We start from the raw sequence: 23,765 nt of genomic DNA on the forward strand, positions 1-23,765 counted from the left end.
TTATTTCTCTCTCTTTTGGTCTTTCAGGTTTCCATTTGTGGACTACGTTAGATTCCCTGGACTACGTTAGGCCTGCATATTGTATTTTTTTTATTTATTTAATAAAATGGGAAACCAAGGAAAGTGATAGGGAGTGTATTTTTGTAGATGTATGTTTTTTACTTACTGGTTAGTAATGAGGGCGTTTTAAGAAACGTCTCTCTATTACTAACATGAGGGATTTGATGCCACCTGACGCTACACTGCTGACATCAACCCCAACTTGCCACCCTGATAGCCAGGGCACCAGTAAGAGCTGAGGCAAAGTGCCATTTAATGTGATGGCACACTTATGGAGCAGTTGCATGCTGGTATTTTTAGGCAGTAAAGGATCCAATAACAATGGACCTTCCCAGCCTGATAATATCAGCCCGCATCTATTTGCTTTATCTTTGTTGGTTACAAAAATTGGAGGGGAACCACGCCATTTTTTGTTTCATTTATTTAATCATACAAAGCAGTCCAATAATCTCAACACATAACCATTCTAATATGTTTAATACACCTATAAGCTGTCATGATCCAGGTCTGTATTGGCTGCTGTGGTTTGATTATTTCACCCAGCGCCGGCCTGGTCATTTCAGGGGTTAACTCCTCCCTGCCTCACACCCGGTTTTCAGAACACTATATCCTGGTACTGCACCTCTGGTTCAGTGCCAGTGATAGTTTATGCTCTGCAGCTTGGGTTACTGGCTCTAGTGAGTTACCTAATCTGTCCTGCCTCCCAGCTGCCTTGTTCTGACCCTTACTCTTCTGCGTTCATCCGTCTGTCCCAGTCCCTGATGAACCGCTCCTGTCTACTGTGTACACTTCCCTGTCTGTCTTATCCTGGTCTCGACCTGTTTGTCCACCTTCCTTGTTTGTACTTGGACGTCCCGGTTTCTGACCTGTATCCTCGTTCCTAATTTTGGCTCCATCTCTCCCCTCTATTGTATACATGACTTCCCGGCTTCCGACCCTCGGCTATCACCTGACCACAATTTGATTATCCCTGTGCTATTGATGAGACCTCCTGCTGCTTACTTGGTTTATTCACTACTCTACCACACTCTGGTGGTTTGTCTGCTAACTGCACCATGAAGCTACACTGCTTGTAGCTTCAGCATCTCCCTAAGTACAGTGTGACATAACCAATGTAGGAGAATAGTTACCATATAAATGTACCTCTGGGATGCCCAGTGGGCATTTGACACTCCTATTGACACTGGGGCCAAATAGGTTTTTATTTTCTATCTATACGATACGATACGATACCATAATTTCCCATGGGATCAATAAAGTGTATCACAGCAGCATTCTATCTATAGCATTCACCGCTGTCTAAAAATGCACTCAAAAAAGCAAGCAAAAGTGCAGCAAATCCAAAATTAATATTTATATCTGTCTTTTTATAGTGTTTTTCACTGGCTTCATTGAAGTCAATGGGTGAAAAAACAATGCAAAATCGCTGAAAGAATTGGTGCAGATTATTTTCTCCACCAAATCTGCCAGTCATCAATAAGCAACGTGTGCATGACGCTTCAGGATTCTCATTGACTTTGCCGGCATCCAGATTCCCTTCAGGTCTTGTGGCAAATCTGCGCTCAAAGCTGTATGAAAAAACACAGACTTAAGCTACAATTTTGGCTAACGTTACATAGCTGCTAAAGGTTCTGCATGGATAGCAGTAAAAATCAGTTGCTTTACAGCTTAAATCATTCCATATAAGTAAATAGAAAGGTCACATGTGGTAATCAAAAATCTGTGTCATCGAAAGTAGTCACAAACAGAGATTGTTCCTGCAATTTGTCTAAAATTTATTGTAGTGGTGATTCAGGATATGTTCCCACAGGCCATGTCCACTGCAGAAATATAGTAATGGAAAATCCACAGTGAAAACTCTGAAGTCTGTAATATTAGGGCTGTGTGCACATAAGTTGTTTTTTTTATTTATTTATTTATTTATTTTACGAGCCTTATAGAAATCTCCTGCTCACTGTGCTTCTTTTTTACTCAGCGTAAACTGACCTGTGGTGCGTTTCAAATCCACATGCCAGTTTCTGCTTCAAGCCAGCTGAGTTTTATGTGCAGATTTATCCTATAGACTTGCATTAGATGTGGAAAAAGCACATGCATTTTAGTTTGTTTCCGCAGCAGAAATGCACTTAAAAAGCATGTAATACTCATGATTTTTTGTCAAAGCCAATTACCAGGAATTATCAAAAACAAAGCAGCGATGAACACATCGAACAAACACAGCTCAGAACAGTGCAAGCCATGATTAGGAGAACTGCTATGGGCCAAACTGGTGCTGCGGGCTGGTGATTTTGCAAGATTTGTAACAGTAAATTGCCAGAAGCTGAGAGGGAGAGGAAGGGAGGAAGTTTTCATATACCGGTAACTGGTAATAGAAATCAATAGGCTGGTGGGAGCTGACTGGTTTGTAGGTAGTTAACTTGTCTCCTAGAATGCAACTACTGCACTGCCTATTTGGCGAGGCTCTGGACAGGCTCTTGAGGTCAAGCACCGTGGAAAACAGCTGTACACTATGAAAGATAGAAGCTAGTGGTATGTCACAATTTACTGTAATTTGGTGGGAGTCTTAAAATTATCCTCTATTTGGGTATATCCACATATCTCACTAGTGATATGATCACACGGGACAAGTATACTGCAATTGTTAAACAGATTTTGTAGTAAATTTTTACAAACTGCGATGACTCCAAGAGTCAATAGCAGAGTAGCTATGGGCAAATTAACAATGAAGTGACTGGACAAAGTCCTCAGATCAAGGAACATTTCACTGGTTATGTATGAGCCATCTCTTCATAGACTGGTCTTTTCTATAGTAACAACATATGGATGCAAAATATAGATAAAGAAACGGGACAGAAGAAGAAACATCGCTTTGAAAATGTGATGCTGGAAAAGAATGTTACGAGGGACTGCTAAGTATTTAGCTGTACCCAGAAAGAAACTAGATAGGATGATGAAACTACATTTATTCCACATACTCTCCACTGATGTCAACACACTTCTTACATCGGTATTCCAAGTTCTGTAAGCCTAGCAAAAAAAAAGATTTGGTTGTGCCTCAAACTAGGTATCCGTAGCATCCGTGGCATCAGAAATGGTGTGAAATTTGCTACCCTTGAGGTTTTGCTTCAGGTTTGGAAACAGATGATAGTCAGAGGGAGCTAGATCTGGTGAATAAGGTGGGTGGTCAAATTGCTGGAAGCTCAGCTCTACCAGTTTTGCTGTGGTCGCTTGTGCAGTGTGAGCGGAGGCATTGTCTTGCAAAAACAAAATTACTTTGCACAGTTTGCCACGCCTTTAGGCATTAAGAGCTGCCTTCAATTGGTCCAAAAATTCAATGTAATACCTTGCATTGATGGTGGAACCCTTTTGAAGGTAGTCCACAAGCAGCATGCCCTCCTTTTCCCAGAACACAGCTGCCATCACCTTGGTGGCTGATTTTTGCACCCTTAACTTCTTTGCACGAGGAGAACCACTGTGCTTTCACTCTCTTTTGACTGCTCCTTGTTTTCAGGGTCATACAAATAAATCCAGGTCTCATCCATAGTGACCAGTTGATCCATGAAGTTCTTATCAGTCCGGAAATGCTGATAAATGGACTGGGAAGAATTCACTCGCATTCTTCTCTGATCTGTTGTCAAACATTTGGGGACCCACTTTGCAGATAGCTTCCTCATGTCCAAATGTTCATGGATGACACAAACACATTCACTGGAAATCCCCATGATGTCTGCTATTGCTTTAGCTGAAATTCGTCAATTCTCCAGTATGAGGTTGTGCACAGCATCGACGACCTCCGGAACAAAAACCAGTCTCGGTCGTCCAGGACGTTCTTCATCATTGGTGCTGAAGTGGCCCGTTTTAAATTTGTCAACCCAGTTCTTAACTGTGGAATATGAAGGGCATTGCTCCCCCAATGTCTGCGACATATCACCATGAATATCCTTTGCGGACTTCCCATGCAGAAACAAGAATTTTATCACTCCTCTGCTCTCAGTTGCTGTGACTATCGCATTAGACCATTTTGTTTTCTTGTGTGCGTAGAACACTGTTGCCGTAAGCAACAAACACAAAATTTTGAAAACATATATTAGACACATAAGGCTTTCATGTGATGTAACATTCGTTACCATAGAAAAATAAAAAAGATCACAAAGCCAAAGACTTATCAGCAGTCCCTCGTATCAATACCATGAATGGCAAGATGAATACAGATTAATTTTGGAAAAAAAATCAAGCCAGACATGTCACTTGAAGCAAGGATCCCAAGCTACAATTTGCCTTCATGCAAAGAGAGCCTCCACTGGAGAAGGACATCATGGTCTGAAAAATAGAAGGAACAAGGGGAAGAGTAAAGGCCACGTCTCACTAAGCGACATCGCTAGCGACATCGCTGCTGAGTCATTGTTTTTGTGACGCAACAGCGATCTTGCTAGCGATGTCGCTTTGTGTCACATCCAGCAATGACCTGGCCCCTGCTGTGAGGTCGCCGGTCGTTGCTGAATGTCCTGGACCATTTTTTGGTCGTTGCTCTCCCGCTGTGAAGCACACATCGCTGTGTTTGACAGCGAGAGAGCAACAATCTGAATGTGCAGAGAGCTGGCTTCTGCGGATGCTGTAACTAAGGTACACATCGGGTAACCAAGCAAAGAGCTTTGCTTGGTTACTCGATATTTACCTTGGTTACCAGCGTCCGCAGCTTCTTAAAGTCTGATCCCTGCTCCCTGCACATGTAGCCAAGGTACACATCGGATAACTATAAGCAAAGCGCTTTGCTTAGTAACCCGATGTGTACTATGGTTACCAAGCACAGCGTCGCTGGTGGCTGATCGCTGTGAAGATCTGCCTGTTTGACAGCTCACCAGCGACCATGTAGCGACGTTCCAGCGATCCCTGCCAGGTCAGATCGCTGGAGCATCGCTTAGTGTGATGGTACCTTAAGACCAGAAACCCGATGGCTTGATACGATCAAGAAAACAGCAGAATAGACCCTGGTGGACATATCTAGTTTTGTGCAAGATCTATCTTCCTAGAGAGTGTTCACCCTCAAGTCGCCATGGCTTAAGATCGAGCTGAAGACCGTTAAATAATAATAATAATAAGTAGCAAATTTTACCAAATCTCATCAACCCTATGAAGACGTAGATTAAAGAAGCCTTTGCTATGGATTGCACATCAATTTAGGATGGAGAATCTGCAGCAAAGTCTGCAGCAATATCCTCTATGGATTTTTTATTGCAATTTCTACTTCCTGTGCACATACCCTCAGGATTGAATTTCTTAGTCAGCAATGTCTTCCTTCCTAGAATGCTGTCTGTTGCGGTAAAGTAAATAAAAAACATTTTAGATTCCAACACTATCTAAATTCTCAACTGCAGAGAATGTCAATGACAAAACTCAGTCATTGCCTCAAATGCCGACGCCATCATTTTAGTTGTACCCAGCTTTTTTTTATACTTTATTTCAGAAGTTGAGCAGTTAATGACTGCAGGGGTATCAGCAACTACTAAAGCATCAAGATATCCATCCTGGCATTGTGACAATAATATGTGGTCAGTTGTACATCGCAGACGTTTGTACCAGTGGCTGGTGCTACTGGATCTCTGGAGAAACCGAGCTGTCACTCACTAGTCCATTTCATGAAGTCATGCCCCATTATACAAGTATATGTTCTTTGACAGTTCTGCATTCTTAGATGTTTTACAACAGCTGAGTCTGGACAGTTGCTTTCTGCAGGAGCCTTGTCTTGAGCAATGTAGGTGTGAGCGCTTGAAATATTCGACTGCAGGCAAAAAAAAAAAAACCCTCCCGAGCCCGTTCCTAGCTGCTCACTTGTGCACATTAATATGTACAGTATGTAGTTCCAGGAAATGTATTGTGCTTATTCTAGTTCCATATATGCTGATAAATAATCTCTCCATTTTTTATAAACAAGGTAATAGCGATAGGATTCATCATGTATGCAAGTATGATTAGATCAGAACAGACTGCATAACCAAAATACCCCCTTTCAAACCATATGATAATTGCACCCAGTGGGGCATCATCTCTCCTTTGATGTGCTCACGTGGGAGGACTGAATGCAGAATGTCACCCGTGCCGGTGCCCTCATCACCCACAGCGATGTCCTTTTCTTTAATTTCGTCTCCATAAAGCCTCTCTCTGCCCTTGTTAGCAGCCTACTAGGATTACACACTAATTAATTTGACTCTTCCATTATGATCGTTAAGGGAGGCCTACTCACACGTATAGTTTGTCAAGACAGTATTAACCCCTTTCTGAGTGAAGCTGCTGTGTTTTTATAGCATTATGTATTTAACTGGTAAACTAAAGAAGCCATGCTAATCCAAACATGCCAGTGTATTGTGTTATATAATGATGTCTCCATTTTTAGCAGCTGGGATATGTTTTCCAGGATAGCCTCTCTATTCTGGTTATAGAATGGCTATGTTACCTCTGAACTAAGGTTTATGTTTTCTTTATGTAAGTGTTTGTTTGCAATTTTTGTTGGATATGTGTGTCAGGATGATTTTCTGAAGAATACTATTGTATAGGCATACAATGGTGGACATCTTCGATAAGCCTTCATGTTAAAAAACATTTCTACGACATAGTAATTTTTTTTATTTTGGGTTTCTGTATGGAATAGTCTGGTTGACCATACTGTACAACAAAAAGTAAGGTATGCCAACATATATATTCAGATACAAATAGCCTCTTCAAAAAGGGTTTCTACTGGAAGCAGCAGTCCTAGAAGTCACTATTTATACTTAAAAGGGAACTGGTCACCTCGGAAAATAGTAAGCGGTGCTGTGAATGGTGACTGTAGCCGATCTATGCACATTCCCATGACTGAAAGGCTCCTGGAAGAAAATGTTTAATTTCTCCTAGTAGCCATAGTTGCAATTCAATTTTTCAGTAGATTTACAATATATCTGCAGGTGAATAGCACATTTCAAGGTGATAGGTTCCCTTTAGGAAGCCTTCCCATATGACTTGGCAAAGAATGCCAAACCAAAATCTTATCCAAGAGGAAAATAACTCCATTGCTGTTTCAGAGTTCTTGCCTCTCATCAGCGCAAAGTAGGAGACTGGTTGACTGAATGAGAGGTCTTTATTGGAGAACTAGGGGATAAAGTTTCTCATTGAGTTGATGCTTCCTATTCAGAGAAAGAGAACAGGGTCTCTGATGCCATATATTTAAGGTAGCAATCCTAGAAGTCAATCGTGACCCTTTAAAGGGAATCTGTCAGCAGATTTTTGCTATGTGAACTTCTTTTTCAGGAAGGAGGGTTCTATTATACTCTGGTGGGCACCTAAGGGCTTTTTCACACTAAGCGACAGCGACAACGAGGCCGCTGTTACGTCACCATCTTCTGTGACGTAACAGCGACCTTGTAAGTCGCTGTTATGATCGCTGCTTAGCTGTCAAACACCGCAGCCGAAGCAGCGATCATAACCGCGAGAGCGGGGAGCCGCGCACACTGCTTAGCACTGGCTCCTTGCTGTCCTAGCTACAGTACACATCGGGTTAATTAACCCGATGTGTACTGCAGCTACATGTGCAGAGAGCCGGAGCCGACAGCACAGGCAGCTTGAGAGCTGCGGAGGCTAGTAACTAAGGTAAATATCGGGTAACCACCTTGGTTACCCGATGTTTACCCTGGTTACAGCTTACCTCAGCTGCCAGATGCCGGCTCCTGCTCTCTGCTCGCTTCATTTCGTCGCTCTCTCGCTGTCACACACAGCGATCTGTGCGTCACAGCGGGAGAGCGGCTTTGAAGAAAACGAACCAGGGCTGTGTGTAACGAGCAGCGATCTCGCAGCAGGGGCCAGATCGCTGCTCAGTGTCACACACAGCGAGATCGCTAATGAGGTCACTGCTGCGTCACCAAAACCGTGCCGTAGCAGCGATTTCGGTAGCGATCTCGCTATGTGTGAAGCACCCCTTAACCTCCTGTGGGGACAATTGTGAATTTAAATGGGTAAGCAAATAACTGCAGTTTACTAACGTCCATTGTGACTAATCCACTGCTGATAGGAATGCAGTTGTAATTGGATTGTACTCTTCCTGAAAAAGGTTAAAATTTAACCCCCACATGTAATTGTAGCCATATCTCCTTGTCTGGGGGTATTTTCCTCCCCTTCTTTTGCCTCACTTTTTCTGTAATGTATTTTTGTATATGATCTTTTGTAATTAATTTATTCAATTTTGTGATGAAATAAAAATTTACAATTTTAATTGACTTGGAAACTCCATTTTTCTTTGTTGCTCATGTAGTCCCTTTGGAGTAGTCTATAATGTCTTTTGATATCCTCTTGTAGGAACTATGGAAATGTTTGTATTAATACTTCCTCTGTGATTAGCAGCTCTGTCTATAGAAATGTACATAGACAGCCTGGTGTGGGCGGGGGTAGCTTTTTAAGCTCTGCTACAAGCTAAAAGTAAAATCATTTATTGTGTCAGAATGGCTACAGCTAGTAATCTAGTGATACATGGTTATATTCAGGATCTCTTTGCCTATATCAGGCTGGTCTCAGATGAGATAGAAAAAACCTGCTGACAGATTCCCTGTAACAAGCCTTGCCATGAGATTTAAAGGGAACCTGTCAGGTGCAATATGCACCCAGAAGCACGAGCAGTTATATGTGCATATTGTTAATCCCTGCCTAACTGTCCCTGTATCTAGTAGCATAGATAAAGAGATCTTTAGAAACAGTATTTCTAAAGATTCTTTATTATAAGCTGATGAGGCCGGCGAGTAGTAGCAAGGGTGTTAGTTCCCTTGGCTAGTCGGCTCCCTTAGGGTGCACCTGTGGGAGTGCTAACGAATGCGCAGCTTCAGAGGCATAATCGTGCTCACCTCTGCTGCCACCGCGCCCGACGCTGGATTTTGGTTCAGTGCGCATGAAATACTTTTTCCAAAGATCTCTTTATCTATGCTACTAGATACAGGGACAGTTAGGCAGGGATTAGCAATATGCACCCAGAACTGCTTGTGGTTCTAGGTGGATAGGTTCCCTTTAAGATATAAATGCCATCAAGGATGAAATGTAACCCCAACCCCTTCAGACAACTCTTGTATTCTCCATGCAGTGATTTGGGGACTGTGGATACATTTTCCACTGTGAATGCATCTTTACGCTTCACTCCTGCACTAAAGGCCATCCAGCATAAGAGAAGATGAATTTTTACTACTACATTTTCCTGTAGCATCGTGTGGATTCATTCCAAGGCAGAAAGTGTATGTTGCAGTTGTAATAGTTTCTGTGACAGCGCTTTCTGGCGTAGCAGGGGTTATCTCCCACACCGTGCCGCAGAGGTCATGCTCTATTTACTTTCGCTGGGCTGAAGGATGTAGGAAAAGGTCAAAGTTTTACCCCAGCTAAGGTTACACAATAGGTGCCCAGATAATAAAAGATGTTTATGTGGTAGTCCCAGGGAGAAGAAAGTGAGAGAGATTGCTTTCTCACATTGGGGTGCCCCCACCTTCATTTCCATTAACAGTTCAGCAGGTGTAATATACATTTTTTTCTAAGGGCTCTGAGATTTTGGGCTGAGTCAGTGGGGATGAGACCCACACGACTGGATGTTGTCACCCCTCACCGGGTCAATTTCACAGGTGCTAATTCATTTTGTCTTCTCTATCCTCCTTTTGACATTTCCTTTTGTTCTCTTGTCTCTCAAGCCTATATTTCATATCTGGTTGTGCTGATATGCTATAGTTTTATGTTCACCTATTTGTTTACTGAGCTTGGTTAGAATATCAGAGTGTTTTATCTCCTTACTTGTTAAATTTTTGCTATCCTGTGCCATGTATATGGTTGTTCACAATCCAATGTTATTCCTATTTAGTTTTTTTTCCCTTCAATCTATTACATCAGTCCTTTTTATTGCAGGTCTCAACCTTGAAGAGCAAGCTGAAGAAGCAGTCGACGTCTACTGGAGATGGAGTGTCACGTGCGTTCCTCAGAGCTCAGGCCGCACTCTTTGGTTCATACAGGGATGCTCTCCGATATAAACCTGTGAGCTGACCCCCATTTCTCCCACTGCACTCATTTATGGATTTAACATCTCCTTCTTTGTTTGTGGGTTAGCACTTGTACTTAAAGAAGGAGGCCTAGTGATGTCACTAAGATAGAAGAGGTTAAAATTAGAGTCGCTTTGCCATGGATGTCTTTTTGTTAACATCATTGCAATGGATAAAATATCTTTCATGTAATTGCAAATCCATTCTCTCTAAAGGCCCCTTTACACACTGAGACTTTCTAGCGATCCCACCAGCGATCCCAACCTGGCCGGGATCGCTACAAAGTCTCTGGTGAGCTGTCAAACAGGCAGACCTGGCCAACGACGCAACAGCAATCCGGACCTGCAGAACGACCTAGCTAGTCATTGGGGACGTTGTCAGGCCTAAAACACACATCCGTGAAAACCATGTCCGTGTAAAATGGGCCATTTTTCGGGTCCGTTTTCCGTTTTTTAGATCCGTTTTTATGGTATGTGTGGTCTGCGTATGTATCCCGTATGCTAGCCGTATGTGCGTGTGAAATGTCCGTGTGAAACTTAACTGACATGTGTTTGTGTTGTCCGTGTGGAATGTCCGTGTGTGATGCAAAATGTCGTTTACTACATGTCGGCAGACAGCAGACAGAGTAGCGCGATGAGAATGAACTCGGGTGAACTTCACCCGACTTCATTGTCATGCCGCGGCTCTGCTAGAACCACAAATAGATATAGAACCGAGGTATGGTATCAACATAAGACCACAGAAGAAGCAATACCTCTAAAAATATATTTAATTTTATTTAGAAAAATATAAAAATATGACAAACAGTGTCTCTCTAAAAAATACATAAAGGACAAAACAGTGCCAGTGAGATGTTGGGAAGAGATAGTTTCAGCGTGAAAAGGATAGCGATAGATAGATATTCACAGAGTCGTCAAATTACTAATCTCATAGCCTTTGTTGACCCTTCCTGACGACGGAGGGTCTCCTAGGGAGAGCGTGGGGTGACAGCTACTGCAGCGGGTCCCCTACAGCTCCACCTAACAATTACAATGTTGATCTGACTGAAGTATCTTATTGAGTCAGGAACCAAATTTAACGCATTTGTGTTTGTGTATATTTATGGTTTTGCACTAGTCACCTGGGTTGGTGGTGGACACCCCTTGGCAAGAGATAGGGACAGGGAGGGACAGCCACCGGGAACGGGGAGTGTCTTGTAACTTAGAACACCCTCCATCGTCAGGAAGGGTCAACAAAGGCTATGAGATTAGTAATTTGACGACTATGTGAATATCTATCTATCGCTATCCTTTTCACTCTGAAACTATCTTTTCCCAACATCTCACTGGCACTGTTTTGTCCTTTATGTATTTTTTAGAGAGACACTGTTTGTCATATTTTTATATTTTTCTAAATAAAATTAAATATATTTTTAGAGGTATTGCTTCTTCTGTGGTCTCATGCCACGGCTCTGTCTGTGTGCCGTGTACTGATTAGCGGTCACCTGTGAAGGATTCACCGGTGACCGCTAATCCCCCGAGTGACTGAAGTGTCCCCCCCTCTCTCATACTCACCGATCCCCGATAACCGGCGCTGCACGGTGTTCACACTGCTCCGGCGGCTTTTTCTAATTTGAAAAAGCTGGCCGCTCATTAAACAATCTCGTATTCCCTGCTTTCCCCGCCCACCGGCGCCTATGATTGGTTGCAGTGAGACACGCCCCCACGCTGAGTGACAGGTGTCTCACTGCACCCAATCACAGCAGCCGGTGGGCGTGTCACTATGGAGTATAGAAATAAATAAATAAAAAAACCGGCCAGCTGTCACTGAGGTTACTCGCGGCCACCGCTGCATCCACCGCTAGATCCACGTCACCTCAGTGACAGCTCAGCCGATCACGCGTCTCTCTTCATTTGCTGCGTGGAGGTGACAGGAGCAGCGGTTTCTTCTGCTGCTCCGGTCACCTTCATGCAGCAGAGCTGGAAGCGACGCTGGACCATCCTGGATTCCGCCGGACATGGAGGGCTTTTTGGGGCTGATTAAAGTGGTGAACCAGGGAATGTGTTTGTGTTTTTTATTTCTAATAAAGGATTTTTCAGTTGTGTGTGTTTATTTACTGTAATTTACAGATTAATCATGGAAGGTTTCTCCGGGAGACGCCTGGCATGATTAATGTAGGACTTATTGGCAGCTATGGGCTGCCAATAACTCCTTATTACCCCAATTTGCCAACGCACCAGGGCAAATCGGGAAGAGCCGGGTACTGTCCCAGAACAGTCGCATCTAATGTATGCGGCCATTCTGGGCGGCTGCTGACTGATATTGTTAGGCTGGGGGGATCCCCATAACGTGGAGCTCCCCATCCTGAGAATACCAGACTTCAGCCGTATGGCTTTATCTGGCTGGTATTAAATTTGGGGGGAACCGCACGCCGTTTTTTTTTTAATTATTTATTTATTTATTTCTATACTCCATAGTGACACGCCTACCGGCTGCTGTGATTGGGTGCAGTGAGACATTTGTCACTCGGCGTGGGGGCGTGTCTCACTGCAACCAATCATAGGCGCCGGTGGGCGAGGAAAGCAGGGAATATGAGATTGTTTAATGAGCGGCCGGCTTTTTCAAATTAGAAAAAGCCGCCAGAGCAGTGTGAATGCCGTGCAGCGCCGGTGATCGGGGATCGGTGAGTATGAGAGAGGGGGGGACACTTCAGTCACTCGGGGGCTAGAGGTCACCGGTGAATCCTTCACAGGTGACCGCTAATCAGTACACGGCACACAAACAGAGCCGCGGCATGACAATGAAGTCGGGTGAAGTTCACCCGAGTTCATTCTCATCCCGCTACTCTGTCTTCCGACATGTAGTAACGACATTTTGCATCACACACGGACATTTCTCACGGACAACATAACCACACATCCGTGCAAGGAACGTTTTATTTGGACTCCCATAGGCTAACATTATGTCCGTGTGTGCGTGCTCCGTCCCAAAAACGAACATGCTTCCGTGCCAAACGGAGCAAAAAAACGTGTGACGCACACGAACACACGGAAGATCAAATAACACACACGTGTGCCTTTAAACATAAAAAAACATATGTGCACGTTTGGTCGTATCTCCGGTATGTACGGAAACGGACCAAACATGCACGTTTTAAACGGATGTGTGTTGCAGGCCTAAAGCAGCTTTTTGAAAGGGAAGTCGCTAACGAAGTCGCTGTAAAGTCCCTTTTACACACTGAGACTTTGCTGCACAGCGGGAAACAAAGGACCAAAGAATGGTCCTGAACGATTTGTAGGGATCAGCAACTTCACAGCAGGGGCCAGGTCGCTGATGTGTTTCACACACTGCAATGTCGCTGGAGAGGTCGCTATAACGTCACAAAACCGGTGACGTTACAGCGATGTCGTTTGCGATGTTGCAGTGTGTAAAGCCACCTTAATACACTAATCTCTTTTTATCAAAGGCTAGAAATGAACAGGATAGCTAATGTTACATATTTGTACTATAGGGGCATGTGCACACAACGTCAGTTGGATTCCCCCTGTGAACTGCGTGAAGAGACACCGCAAAAATAATGAAAATGCACAGCACTGTAAAAACAACATTGCTGTGCACGTGTTCAGACTTATGTTAATTCTTTTAACTTCTTCAGGGTTCAGATATTGCTAAGTGGTTAAAAGAAGTAATATGTTCCTTCTTCAGACTGCTTCGTTTGGAAGTTGCCTGCCCCTTGAGACAATAGTAGCAAAAAGACACCGGTTTGAGAGCCACTGCAAAAAAAAACTATGACAAAGGCTGATTCAGAAGAAAGACCACCTTTTCCTGAACCAGTTTTGCCGAAGGGATCTTTTAGATGTCCGTGCAACACGGTCTGCACAGACCAGAATGTATGGACTGGTCACTGCTCTCCCGACCAGATCAAAACCGCTTTCTATGAGGCTGTCATGCTCTGCACAGGAGACCCGTGGCCAATCTATTGCACTGTGGTCTGTACACGGACTGGCCGCGGATCTCCTGACCCCAATGTGACAGCCTCATAGAAGGATATGAATCTGTCACACTCTGGTCGAGAGAGCCGCCGCCAGTCCATGCATTCTGGTCTGTGCACGGACCATGTTGCATGTACGTCTGAAAGAGTCGTAAGAAAACATTCATGACAACACCTTAAGAATAAAGATTTTGTGTGCACATACCCTTAGGTCTTCTTCAGGGGGTCATAATGTTGAGAATTTTTTCTATTACAGCCTCAAATCGCTGCCCGACCTATTGTTTTATCACCCAAACTATGAATACCGTGATACTGTCATACTATTGGTTCAGGTTAGGAGACTTGCAGTCAGGCCAGGATTTGCGGCCGTCGTATGTGTGCTAACATTTTGGCCTTAGATTTATAAAAAGGTTATTTTGCTAATGGGCTTTGAGGACATTTTCTATTTTATTTATACAAAATGGCATGATTCCTTATATTCCATATATAATAACACTGTGGCATTTTTGTGTCGCCTCTGACTGATTTCTCTCCTCTGATTTCTGTAGGGGGAGTCAGTTACATTTTCAGAAGAGAGCTTTGTAGCCCATCGTTCCAGCACAATGAAGCAATTTTTAGAAAAAGCTGTTAACTTACAGCTCTTTAAGCAGGTATTGAATTAATGACTTGTCTTATCCAAACCTTCAACCTTAAAGAAGTGCCGTCATAGCACACCGCTTGCTACATAAACAGTTTTTGCCTACAAATACTCACCAAATACTTAATGTGTGCACGTGGCCTTACAGATACTGAGGTAATAAACTCACCAAATGCTCAACGTGTGCATGTGGCCTTACAGATACGGAAGTAAAAACTCACCAAATACTGTGTGCACGTGGCCTTACAGATACTGAGGTAAAAAAACTCACCAAATACCGTGTGCACGGGGTATTTCAGTATTTGGTGATTTTTTTTACCTCAGTATCTGTATGTGTGCACGTGGCTTTAGAGATACTGATGTAAAAACTCACCAAATACAGTGTGCACGGGGTCTTACAGATAGTGAGGTAAAATACTCCCCAAATTCTCAACGTGTGCACGTGGCCTTACAGATACTGAGAGAAAAACTTACCAAGTACTCAACGTGTGTACATGTCCTTACAAATACTGAGGTAAATCATCAAATTCTCAACGTGTGCACGTAGCTAAGGGTCTCATACTCATTCAATGGTAGTAGCTGTTATTGGGATTGTCCTGCCAAGCAGATCTTGTGCAAAGATGCCAAACAAGGTTTTCCCTCTAAAGAGGGGTTGGTGGGTTTTTCTAGATGAATTTTAGGTAGGGCTTAAATTTTGCATCACATAAAGGATAGTAATTGTATTAACCCTAATCTAGAGAGTACTTGGCAGGATTTTAGGACAAGAATATAAGAGGGGGGAGAAGGGTGCAGGAAAAAGTTTGTATATTAGTGAACAGGTTGACATTCTTAAGGCCCCGTCACACTAAGCAACATCGCTAGCAACATCGCTGCTAACGAACAACTTTTGTGACGTTGCTAGCGAATGTTGCTGTGTGTGACATCCAGCAACAACCTGGCCCCTGCTGTGAGGTCGTTGGTTGTTGCTGAATGTCCTGGGCCATTTTTTAGTTGTTGCTGTCCCGCTGTGAAGCGCAGATCGCTGTGTGTGACAGCGAGACAGCAACAACTAAATGTGCAGGCAGCAGGAGCCGGCTTCTGCGGAGGCTGGTAACCACAGTAAACATCGGGTAACCAAGAAGCCCTGTCCTTGGTTACCCGATATTTACCTTCGTTACCAGCCTCCGCCGCTCTCACTGTCAGTGCCGGCTCCTGCTCTGTGCACATGTAGCTGCAGGACACATCGGGTAATTAACCCGATGTGTGCTGTAACTAGGAGAGCAGGGAGCCAACGCTAAGCAGTGTGCGCTGCTCCCTGCTCTGTGCACATGTAGCTGCAGTACACATCGGGTAATTAACCCGATGTGTGCTGTAACTAGGAGAGCAGGGAGCCAGCGCTCAGTGTGCGCTGCTCCCTGCTCTCTGCACGTGTAGCTCCGTGCGCTGTTAACCAAGGTAAATATCGGGTTGGTTACCCGATATTTACCTTAGTTACCAAGCGCAGCATCTTCCATGCGGCGCTGGGGGCTGGTCACTGGTTGCTGGTGAGCTCACCAGCAACTCGTGTAGCGACGCTCCAGCGATCCCTGCCAGGTCAGGTTGCTGGTGGGATCGCTGGAGCGTCGCAGTGTGACATCTCACCAGCAACCTCCTAGCAACTTACCAGCGATCCCTATCGTTGTTGGGATCGCTGGTAAGTTGCTTAGTGTGACTGGACCTTTAGACTTATAACCTAAAACAGGGAATTACTGTAGGAAAAGCAGCTCTAGAAAACACATTGCCAATCTAGATAGTGCGCAGATAATGTACAGGCCATACATATGGGATACTTTTAGCTAACTACTCGTTCATCATCCAGTAGCTTTTTCTCCAGACTTCACTGTAAGTGTATATGCATGGCTCTGCTAAGTGCACCTTTATTTCTTTGGTTGGAGGGAATAAGTCACTTCAAGAAACCTATGACAGTGGCTTTGTCCCAGAGGAATAGAGGACTGAGATTGAAATGCAATCTGCCCAGTTGAAGGCACCCACTTCACATTATACCAGTGCTGATAATGCAGAAATATCAGCAAGTTTGGCTCACGTTTCTCCTATGACATGTCATCAGAAAATAACCTATTAATTCAAGTACTTATGTTAAATATATAGAATTATACATTTTTTGGTATTTTTTTTTATATAATATCCATTATTAATATCTGTAAAGGGAAACTATCATCTAAAAATATATGTTTAAATCAGTTTTTTGTGTTCATTTTATTTTTAAACATTTTTGGCAATTTTGTATCATTTCATAATTTGTATTAAACAAAATTTGAAATCTTGACATTTTCACACCAGCCACTGGGGCTATTTTAAACTCATTTTCAGATACAGATTGTGATGTGTAATATCAATATATATTTTATACAATATATCACAAAAGTGAATACACCTCTACAATTTTTGTAAATATTTAATTATCTTTTCATGAGACAACACTGAAAATCTGACACTTTGATACTTTGATACAATGTGCAGTAGTCAGTGTATGGCTTGTATAACAGTGTAACTTTGGTGCACTCTAAATAAAGCAACACACAGCCATTAATGTCTAAACCACTTAGCAACAAAAGAGAGTACACCCCTAAGTGAAAATGGCTAAAATGCGCCAAGGTGTCAATATTTTTGTGGCCACCGTGATTTTCTAGCACTACCTTAACTCTCTTGGGCATGTAGTTCACTAGAACTTCACAGGAGCTACTGGATCCTCTTCCATCCTCCATGACAACATTACAGACCTGATGGATTTTAGATGTCCTATCGTGCGCTGCTCTACCTTCCCTTTGTGAAGGCCCCACAGATGCTCAATAGGTTTAAGGTCTGGACACATGCTTTGCCAGTCCAGCACCTTTTACCCTCCGTTTCCTTAGCAAGGCAACGGTCATCTTAGAGGTGTGTTTAGAGTAGATATGTTGGAATACTGCCCTGCTTCAGTATGTCACAGTACATGTTAGCATTCATGGTTCCCTCAATGAATTGTAACTTCCCACAGCCAACAGCAGTCATATAGCCCCAAACCATGACACTCCTTCCACCATGTTTGACTGTAGGCAAGACATACTTGTCTTTGTAGTCCTCACCTGGTTGCCACCACACAGATTGACACCATCTGAACCAGTTACCTTATCTTGGTCTCCTCAGACCACATTACATAGTTTCAGCACTCATAAGTCTATTTTAAAAAGACAACATCTGGATCTGACAATCAGCACGTGCGCTGGACTTCTTTGGTCGACCATGGAAAGTTCTATTCTTAGTGGAACCTGTCTTGTTAAACCGCTTTGTGGTCTTGGCCACCATACTGCAGCTCAGTTTCACGATTTGGGCAATCTTCTTATAGCATAGGCCATCTTTATGTACAGCCACATTTCTTTTTTTTTTCAGATCCTCAGAGAGCTCTTTGCCATGAGGAGCCATGTTGAACTTCCAGTGACCAGTATGAGAGAGTATGTGAGCAGTAACACCAAATTTAACACACCTGCTCCCCCTTCACGTTACCAGGGAGCGAAAATGGCTAATTGGACACAATGCGGCCATTTTCTCTTAGGGGTGTACTCACTTTTGTTGCCAGCGGTTTAGACATTAATAGCTGTGTGCTGAGTTATTTAGAGGACACTAAATTTAGTGTTCTACAAGCTGCACACTGACTACTTAACATTGTATTAAAGTGTCATACCGTCAGTGTTGTCCCATAAAAAGCTATAAATGAAATATTTACAAACATTTGAGGAGTGTACTCACTTTTGTAATATACTGTATATATGTATAATATATAAAAAATATTGCTAAACTTAAGAAAATCTATTGAACTTAAAACTTGTTGTAAACAGTAAAAATCCTGATATCTTGCAGTTTTCACTCTGGCTACTGAGCCTCGTAATAGTCTGTTCTATTCCTGATGAAAGAATCTAGGCTTTTAGTTGAAATGAATCTGTGCTGCACTTCAGCTACATGATATAAGTAGTGATGTTTCTATTTTACTACAGTAAATATATCACAAACATGAGTCATGTAGAGATGAAACCAAAAGTTTGCATCCACTCTCTCTCTATAAAGACACATATCCATGTTTTTCTCCCTACCTAACATGAAATCAGAATAACCCTTTGCCATTTTAGGTCAATTAGGAAACACAATTATTTATATTTGCAAAATGCCAGAATAATGAGAGAGAAAGCGAGAATGTTTTAAGGCATTTTTATTACTTTCTGCAAAGTCAAAAATTTACACATACCAAGAGTACTATGTCTTTAAATAATATGAGAGCCCATATGATGATGTCATGTCTTTGGAAGCTTCTGATAGGTTTATTGGCAACATCTGATTTAATTACAGACACACCTGTGGATGTATTTTAATGCTCACCTGAAACACACTGCTTCTTTGTCTAGCTTCATGGGAAAGTCAAAAGAAATCAGCCAAGATCTCAGGAAGAGAATTGTGAACTTGCACAAGTCTGGTTCATCCTTGGGTGCAATTTCCAGATACCTGAAGGTGCCTCGTTCATCCGTACGATCAATTATACAGCAGTACATACAAGAGGGGAATGTTCAGTCATCATACTGCTCAGGAAGGAGACAGGTTCTGTGTACCAGAGATGAACATGCTTTGGTCAGATGTCCATGTCAACCGAAGAACAAAAGCAAAAGACCTTGTGAAGATGCTGGCAGAAGCTGGTAAGACTGTTTCATTATCCACAGTGAAACGAGTACTGTATCAACAATGGCTGAAAGGCCACGCTGCTAGGAAGAAGCCATTACTCCAAAAGAAACCTAAAAAAGCCAGATTAATGTTTACAAATGCACACGGGAACAAAGACTTTATATTTTGGAGACCTGTCCTATTGTCTGATTAAACTAAAATTGAACTGTTTGACCATAATGACCATCGTTACATTGTGGCATTGTTTGCTGTAGGAGGGAATGGTGCACTTCACAAAATAGATGGCATCATGAGGAAAGATTATGTGGCAATACTGAAGCAACATCTCAAGACATCAATCAGAAACTTAAAGCTTAGGCGGAAATGGGTCTTCCAAATGGACAATGATCTGAAGTATAGTGTCAAACTGATTACAAATTAAGGATAACAAAGTCCATGTTTAAGGATAACAAAGTCAATGTTTTGGAGCGGCCATCACAATGCCCTGATTGCTGATGTATGTCAAGTGCTATGGAATTAATAGCGCTATATAAGTGAATAAATATATATTATCTCAATCCTATTGAAAATTTATGAGCAAAGCTGAAACGTCCGATGGTGACCTACATACATGGCTCAGTTACATCAGTTGTCAGAAGGAATGGATCAAAATTCCTACCAACTATTGAGAAGCTTGTGGAAGGAGATCCAAAACGTTTCACCCAAGTCACACAGTGTAAGGTCACATTACAATGAAGAGCAGAAATGAGGCATGTGCAGTTGCTTGGACATGAGAGGGAGAGATAATAGACAAATAGATGTGTTAGATAGATATCAGATTGATTAAAGGAATATGATAATCAGGGGAGGGAAATATGAGATGAGGGGTTATCTGACGCAGACCGCAACACACTGCTATGAGATTCTGTTGCCTCCTTTTCACATGGCAATGCTACTGCTCCTTCAAGAAGAGAAGAGACCACTGCAGAGGAGTGAGTGAAGAGGCTAAAAGGGGTGAAAATTACACTGGAGGGTTTAATGTTCTAAACTTATTAAATAATGATACCAATTACTCCTTATTTTTATTTTTTAATAGAAAAGGGACAGATATGAAGAAATAGGAAGTTCTGTAGTTTGAGCTTTAAAAATATACATAGCAGCCTGGGCTCTATCCAATCTCCCCTTCATCTCCAGACTCTTGGAGCGCCTGGTCTACTCTCGCCTCACCTGCTACCTTTCCACTCACTCTATTCTAGATCCTTTACAGCCTGGCTTCCGCCCTTTACACTCAACAGAAACTGCCCTTGTCAAAGTGACCAATGACCTGTTGACAGCAAAACGTAATGGTGACCACTCTCTGCTTATTCTTCTTGACCTCTCTGCCGCCTTCGACACTGTTGACGACCATCTCCTTCTCTCTATGCTCCATTCTATCGGCCTAAAGGACACTGTGCTTTCCTGGTTCTCTTCCTATCTTTCTTGCCGTTCATTCAGTGTATCATTTGCTGGCTCCACATTTTCTCCTCTTCCTCTCACTGTTGGGATCCCTCAAGGTTCAGTCCTTGGCCCTCTTCTTTTCTCTCTACACTGCCCCAATTAGAATGGCCATCAGCAGATTTGGCTTCCAGTACCATGTTTATGCTGATGACACACAGCTATACACCTCATCCCCTGAGCTCACCCCCGCTGTACTACAGAACACAAGTGATTGCCTGACTGCAGTTTGCAACATCATGTCTGCTCTCTATCTGAAACTTAACCTTTCCAAAACTGAACTTCTTTTCCCTCCGTCTTCCAACCTTCCTAAACCCGACATCTCCTTCTCTGTGTGTGGCACAACGATATGTCCTAGGCAGCAAGCCCGCTGTCTGGGTGTTATACTTGACACTGATCTCTTCTTCACCTCCAACATACAATCTCTTGCCCGCTTCTGCAGTTGCACCTCAAGAACATCTCTAGAATCCGCCCCTTTCTCACAATGGAAACGACAAAAACCCTCATTGTGGCCCTGATCCACTCTCGCCTTGACTACTGTAACTCTCAATTAATTGGTCTCCCCCTAACTAGACTCACTCCTCTACAGTCCATCCTTAATGCAGCAGCCAGGGTCACCTACCTGGCTAACCGCTACTCGGATGCCTCTGCTCTGTGCCAGTTATTGCACTGGCTGCCCATATATCACAGGATCCAATTCAAACTGCTTGTTCTTACCCACAAAGCTCTCCACAGTGCGGCACCCCCCTACATCTCCACCCTCCTCTCTGTCTATCACCCCACCCATTCTCTGCGCTCTGCAAATGACTTTCGACTAACATCCACACTAATTCGAACCTCACACTCTCGGATCCAAGACTTCTTCTGAGCGGCACCAATCCTCTGGAACGCTCTACCCCAAGAAGTTAGGATGAATCACAACTTACTCAGCTTCAGACACACCCTAAAAACGCATCTTTTTAGGGCGGCCTATCACACTCCCTAATCACATTCAATTCACATAGTCCCTCTACAACTCCTCACAACATAACCCCACGTCAAACTCCATGGCACCCAAATGCATCTCAAGGTTCTGGCCAACTGGTCTAGGAAGCCATTATCTATCCCCCATTTCCTTGAGATGGCTGGATTGTCATTGTAAATAAGCACTTGTACCCCCCCCCCCCTATCTTATTGTACAGTCATGGCAAAAAGTTTTGAGAATGCTACAAATATTAATTTTTACAAAGTCTACTGCTTAAGTTTTTCTAATGGCAATTTGCATATACTCCAAAATGTCATAAAGAGTGATCAGCTTAACAGCAATTACTTGCAAAGTCAATATTGGCTAAGAAAATGAACTTTAACCCCCAAAACACATTTCAACATCATTGCATTACTGCCTTAAAAGGAGCAGCTAACATTGTTTTAGTGATTGTTCCATTAACACAAGTGTGGGTGTGGATGAGGACAGGGCTGGCGATCAATCAGTCATGATTAAGTAAGAATGACACCACTGGACACTTTAAAAGGAGGCTGGTGCTTGGTATCATTGTTTCTCTTCAGTTAACCATGGTTAACTCTAAAGAAACACGTGCAGCCATCATTGCTCTGCACAAAAATGGCCTAACAGGGAAGAGTATCGCAGCTACAAAGATTGCACCTCAGTCAACAATCTATCGCATCATCAAGAACTTCAAGGAGAGAGCTTCCATTGTTGCCAAAAAGGCTCCAGGGCGCCCAAGAAGGACCAGCAAACGCCAGGACCGTATCTTAAAACTGTTTCAGCTGCGGGATCGGACTACCAGCAGTGCCGAGCTAGCTCAGCAATGGCAGCAGGCTGGTGTGAGTGCTTCTGCACGCACTGTGAGGCGGAGACTGCTTGAGCAAGGTTGAGGTTGAGGTTGAGCTGCCCTCCTGGTTTCAAGTAGGGCAGCAAAGAAGCCACTTCTCTCCAGAAAAAACATTAGGGACCGACTGATATTCTGCAAAAGGTACAGGGAGTGGACTGCTGAGGACTGGGGTAAAGTCATTTTCTCAGATGAATCCCCTTTTCGATTGTTTGGGACATCTGGAAAACAGCTTATTAGGAGAAGAAGAGGTGAGTGCTACCACCAGTCTTGTCTCATGCCAACTGTTAAGCATCCTGAAACGATTCATGTGTGGGGTTGCTTCTCAGCCAAGGGAATCGGCTCACTCACAGTCTTGCCTAAAAACACAGCCATGAATAAAGAATGGTACCAGAATATCCTCCAAGAGCAACTTCTCCCAACTGTCCAAGAGCAGTTTGGTGCCCAACAATGACTTTTCCAGCATGATGGAGCACCTTGCCATAAAGCAAAGGTGATCACTAAATGGCTCATGGAACAAAACATAGAGATTTTGGGTCCATGGCCTGGAAACTCCCCAGGTCTTAATTCCATTGAGAACTTGTGGGCAATCATCAAGAGATGGGTGGACAAACAAAAACCAACAAATTCTGGCAAAGTGCAAGCATTGCTTATGCAAGAATGGACAGCTATCAGTTAGGATTTGGTCCAGAAGTTGATTGAGAGCATGCCGGGGAGAATTGCAGAGGTCATGAAGAAGAAGGGTCAACACTGCAAATATTGACTTGCTGCATTAACTCATTCTAACTGTCAATATAACCTGTTGGTACCCATAATATGATTGCAATTATATTTCTGTATGTGATGTAAACATCAGACAAACACAATTAAAAACCAGAGGGCAACAGATCATGTGAAAATATAATTTTGGTGTCATTCTCAAAACTTTTGGCCATGACTGTAGATTGTAAGCTCTCACGAGCAGGGTTGTCTTTTCTCCCTCTAAATATTATATTTTCTATAACTGTTACTTGTTTGTATATGATCCTCCTGAATTGTAAAGCGCTGCGGAATATGTTAGCGCTATAGAAATAAAAATTATTATTGTT

General features: G+C 43.0%; 1 protein-coding gene across 8 annotated transcripts in view; it reads left to right on the forward strand.

Annotated features, from left to right (window-relative positions):
* DENND1B (DENN domain containing 1B) overlaps window positions 1–23,765 on the forward strand; it is a 278,308-nt gene that overhangs the window by 226,271 nt on the left and 28,272 nt on the right. For all 8 annotated transcript variants that reach the window (XM_075322179.1, XM_075322180.1, XM_075322183.1 and 5 more), the window contains 2 exons: window positions 9,955–10,080; window positions 14,604–14,705. In XM_075322179.1, the coding sequence (XP_075178294.1) occupies window positions 9,955–10,080; window positions 14,604–14,705 (228 nt within the window). The remainder of the gene's footprint in view (window positions 1–9,954; window positions 10,081–14,603; window positions 14,706–23,765) is intronic.

This window comes from Anomaloglossus baeobatrachus, chromosome 8 (assembly GCF_048569485.1).
Source record: "Anomaloglossus baeobatrachus isolate aAnoBae1 chromosome 8, aAnoBae1.hap1, whole genome shotgun sequence".
In the NCBI taxonomy this organism is placed as follows: Eukaryota; Metazoa; Chordata; class Amphibia; order Anura; family Aromobatidae; genus Anomaloglossus; species Anomaloglossus baeobatrachus.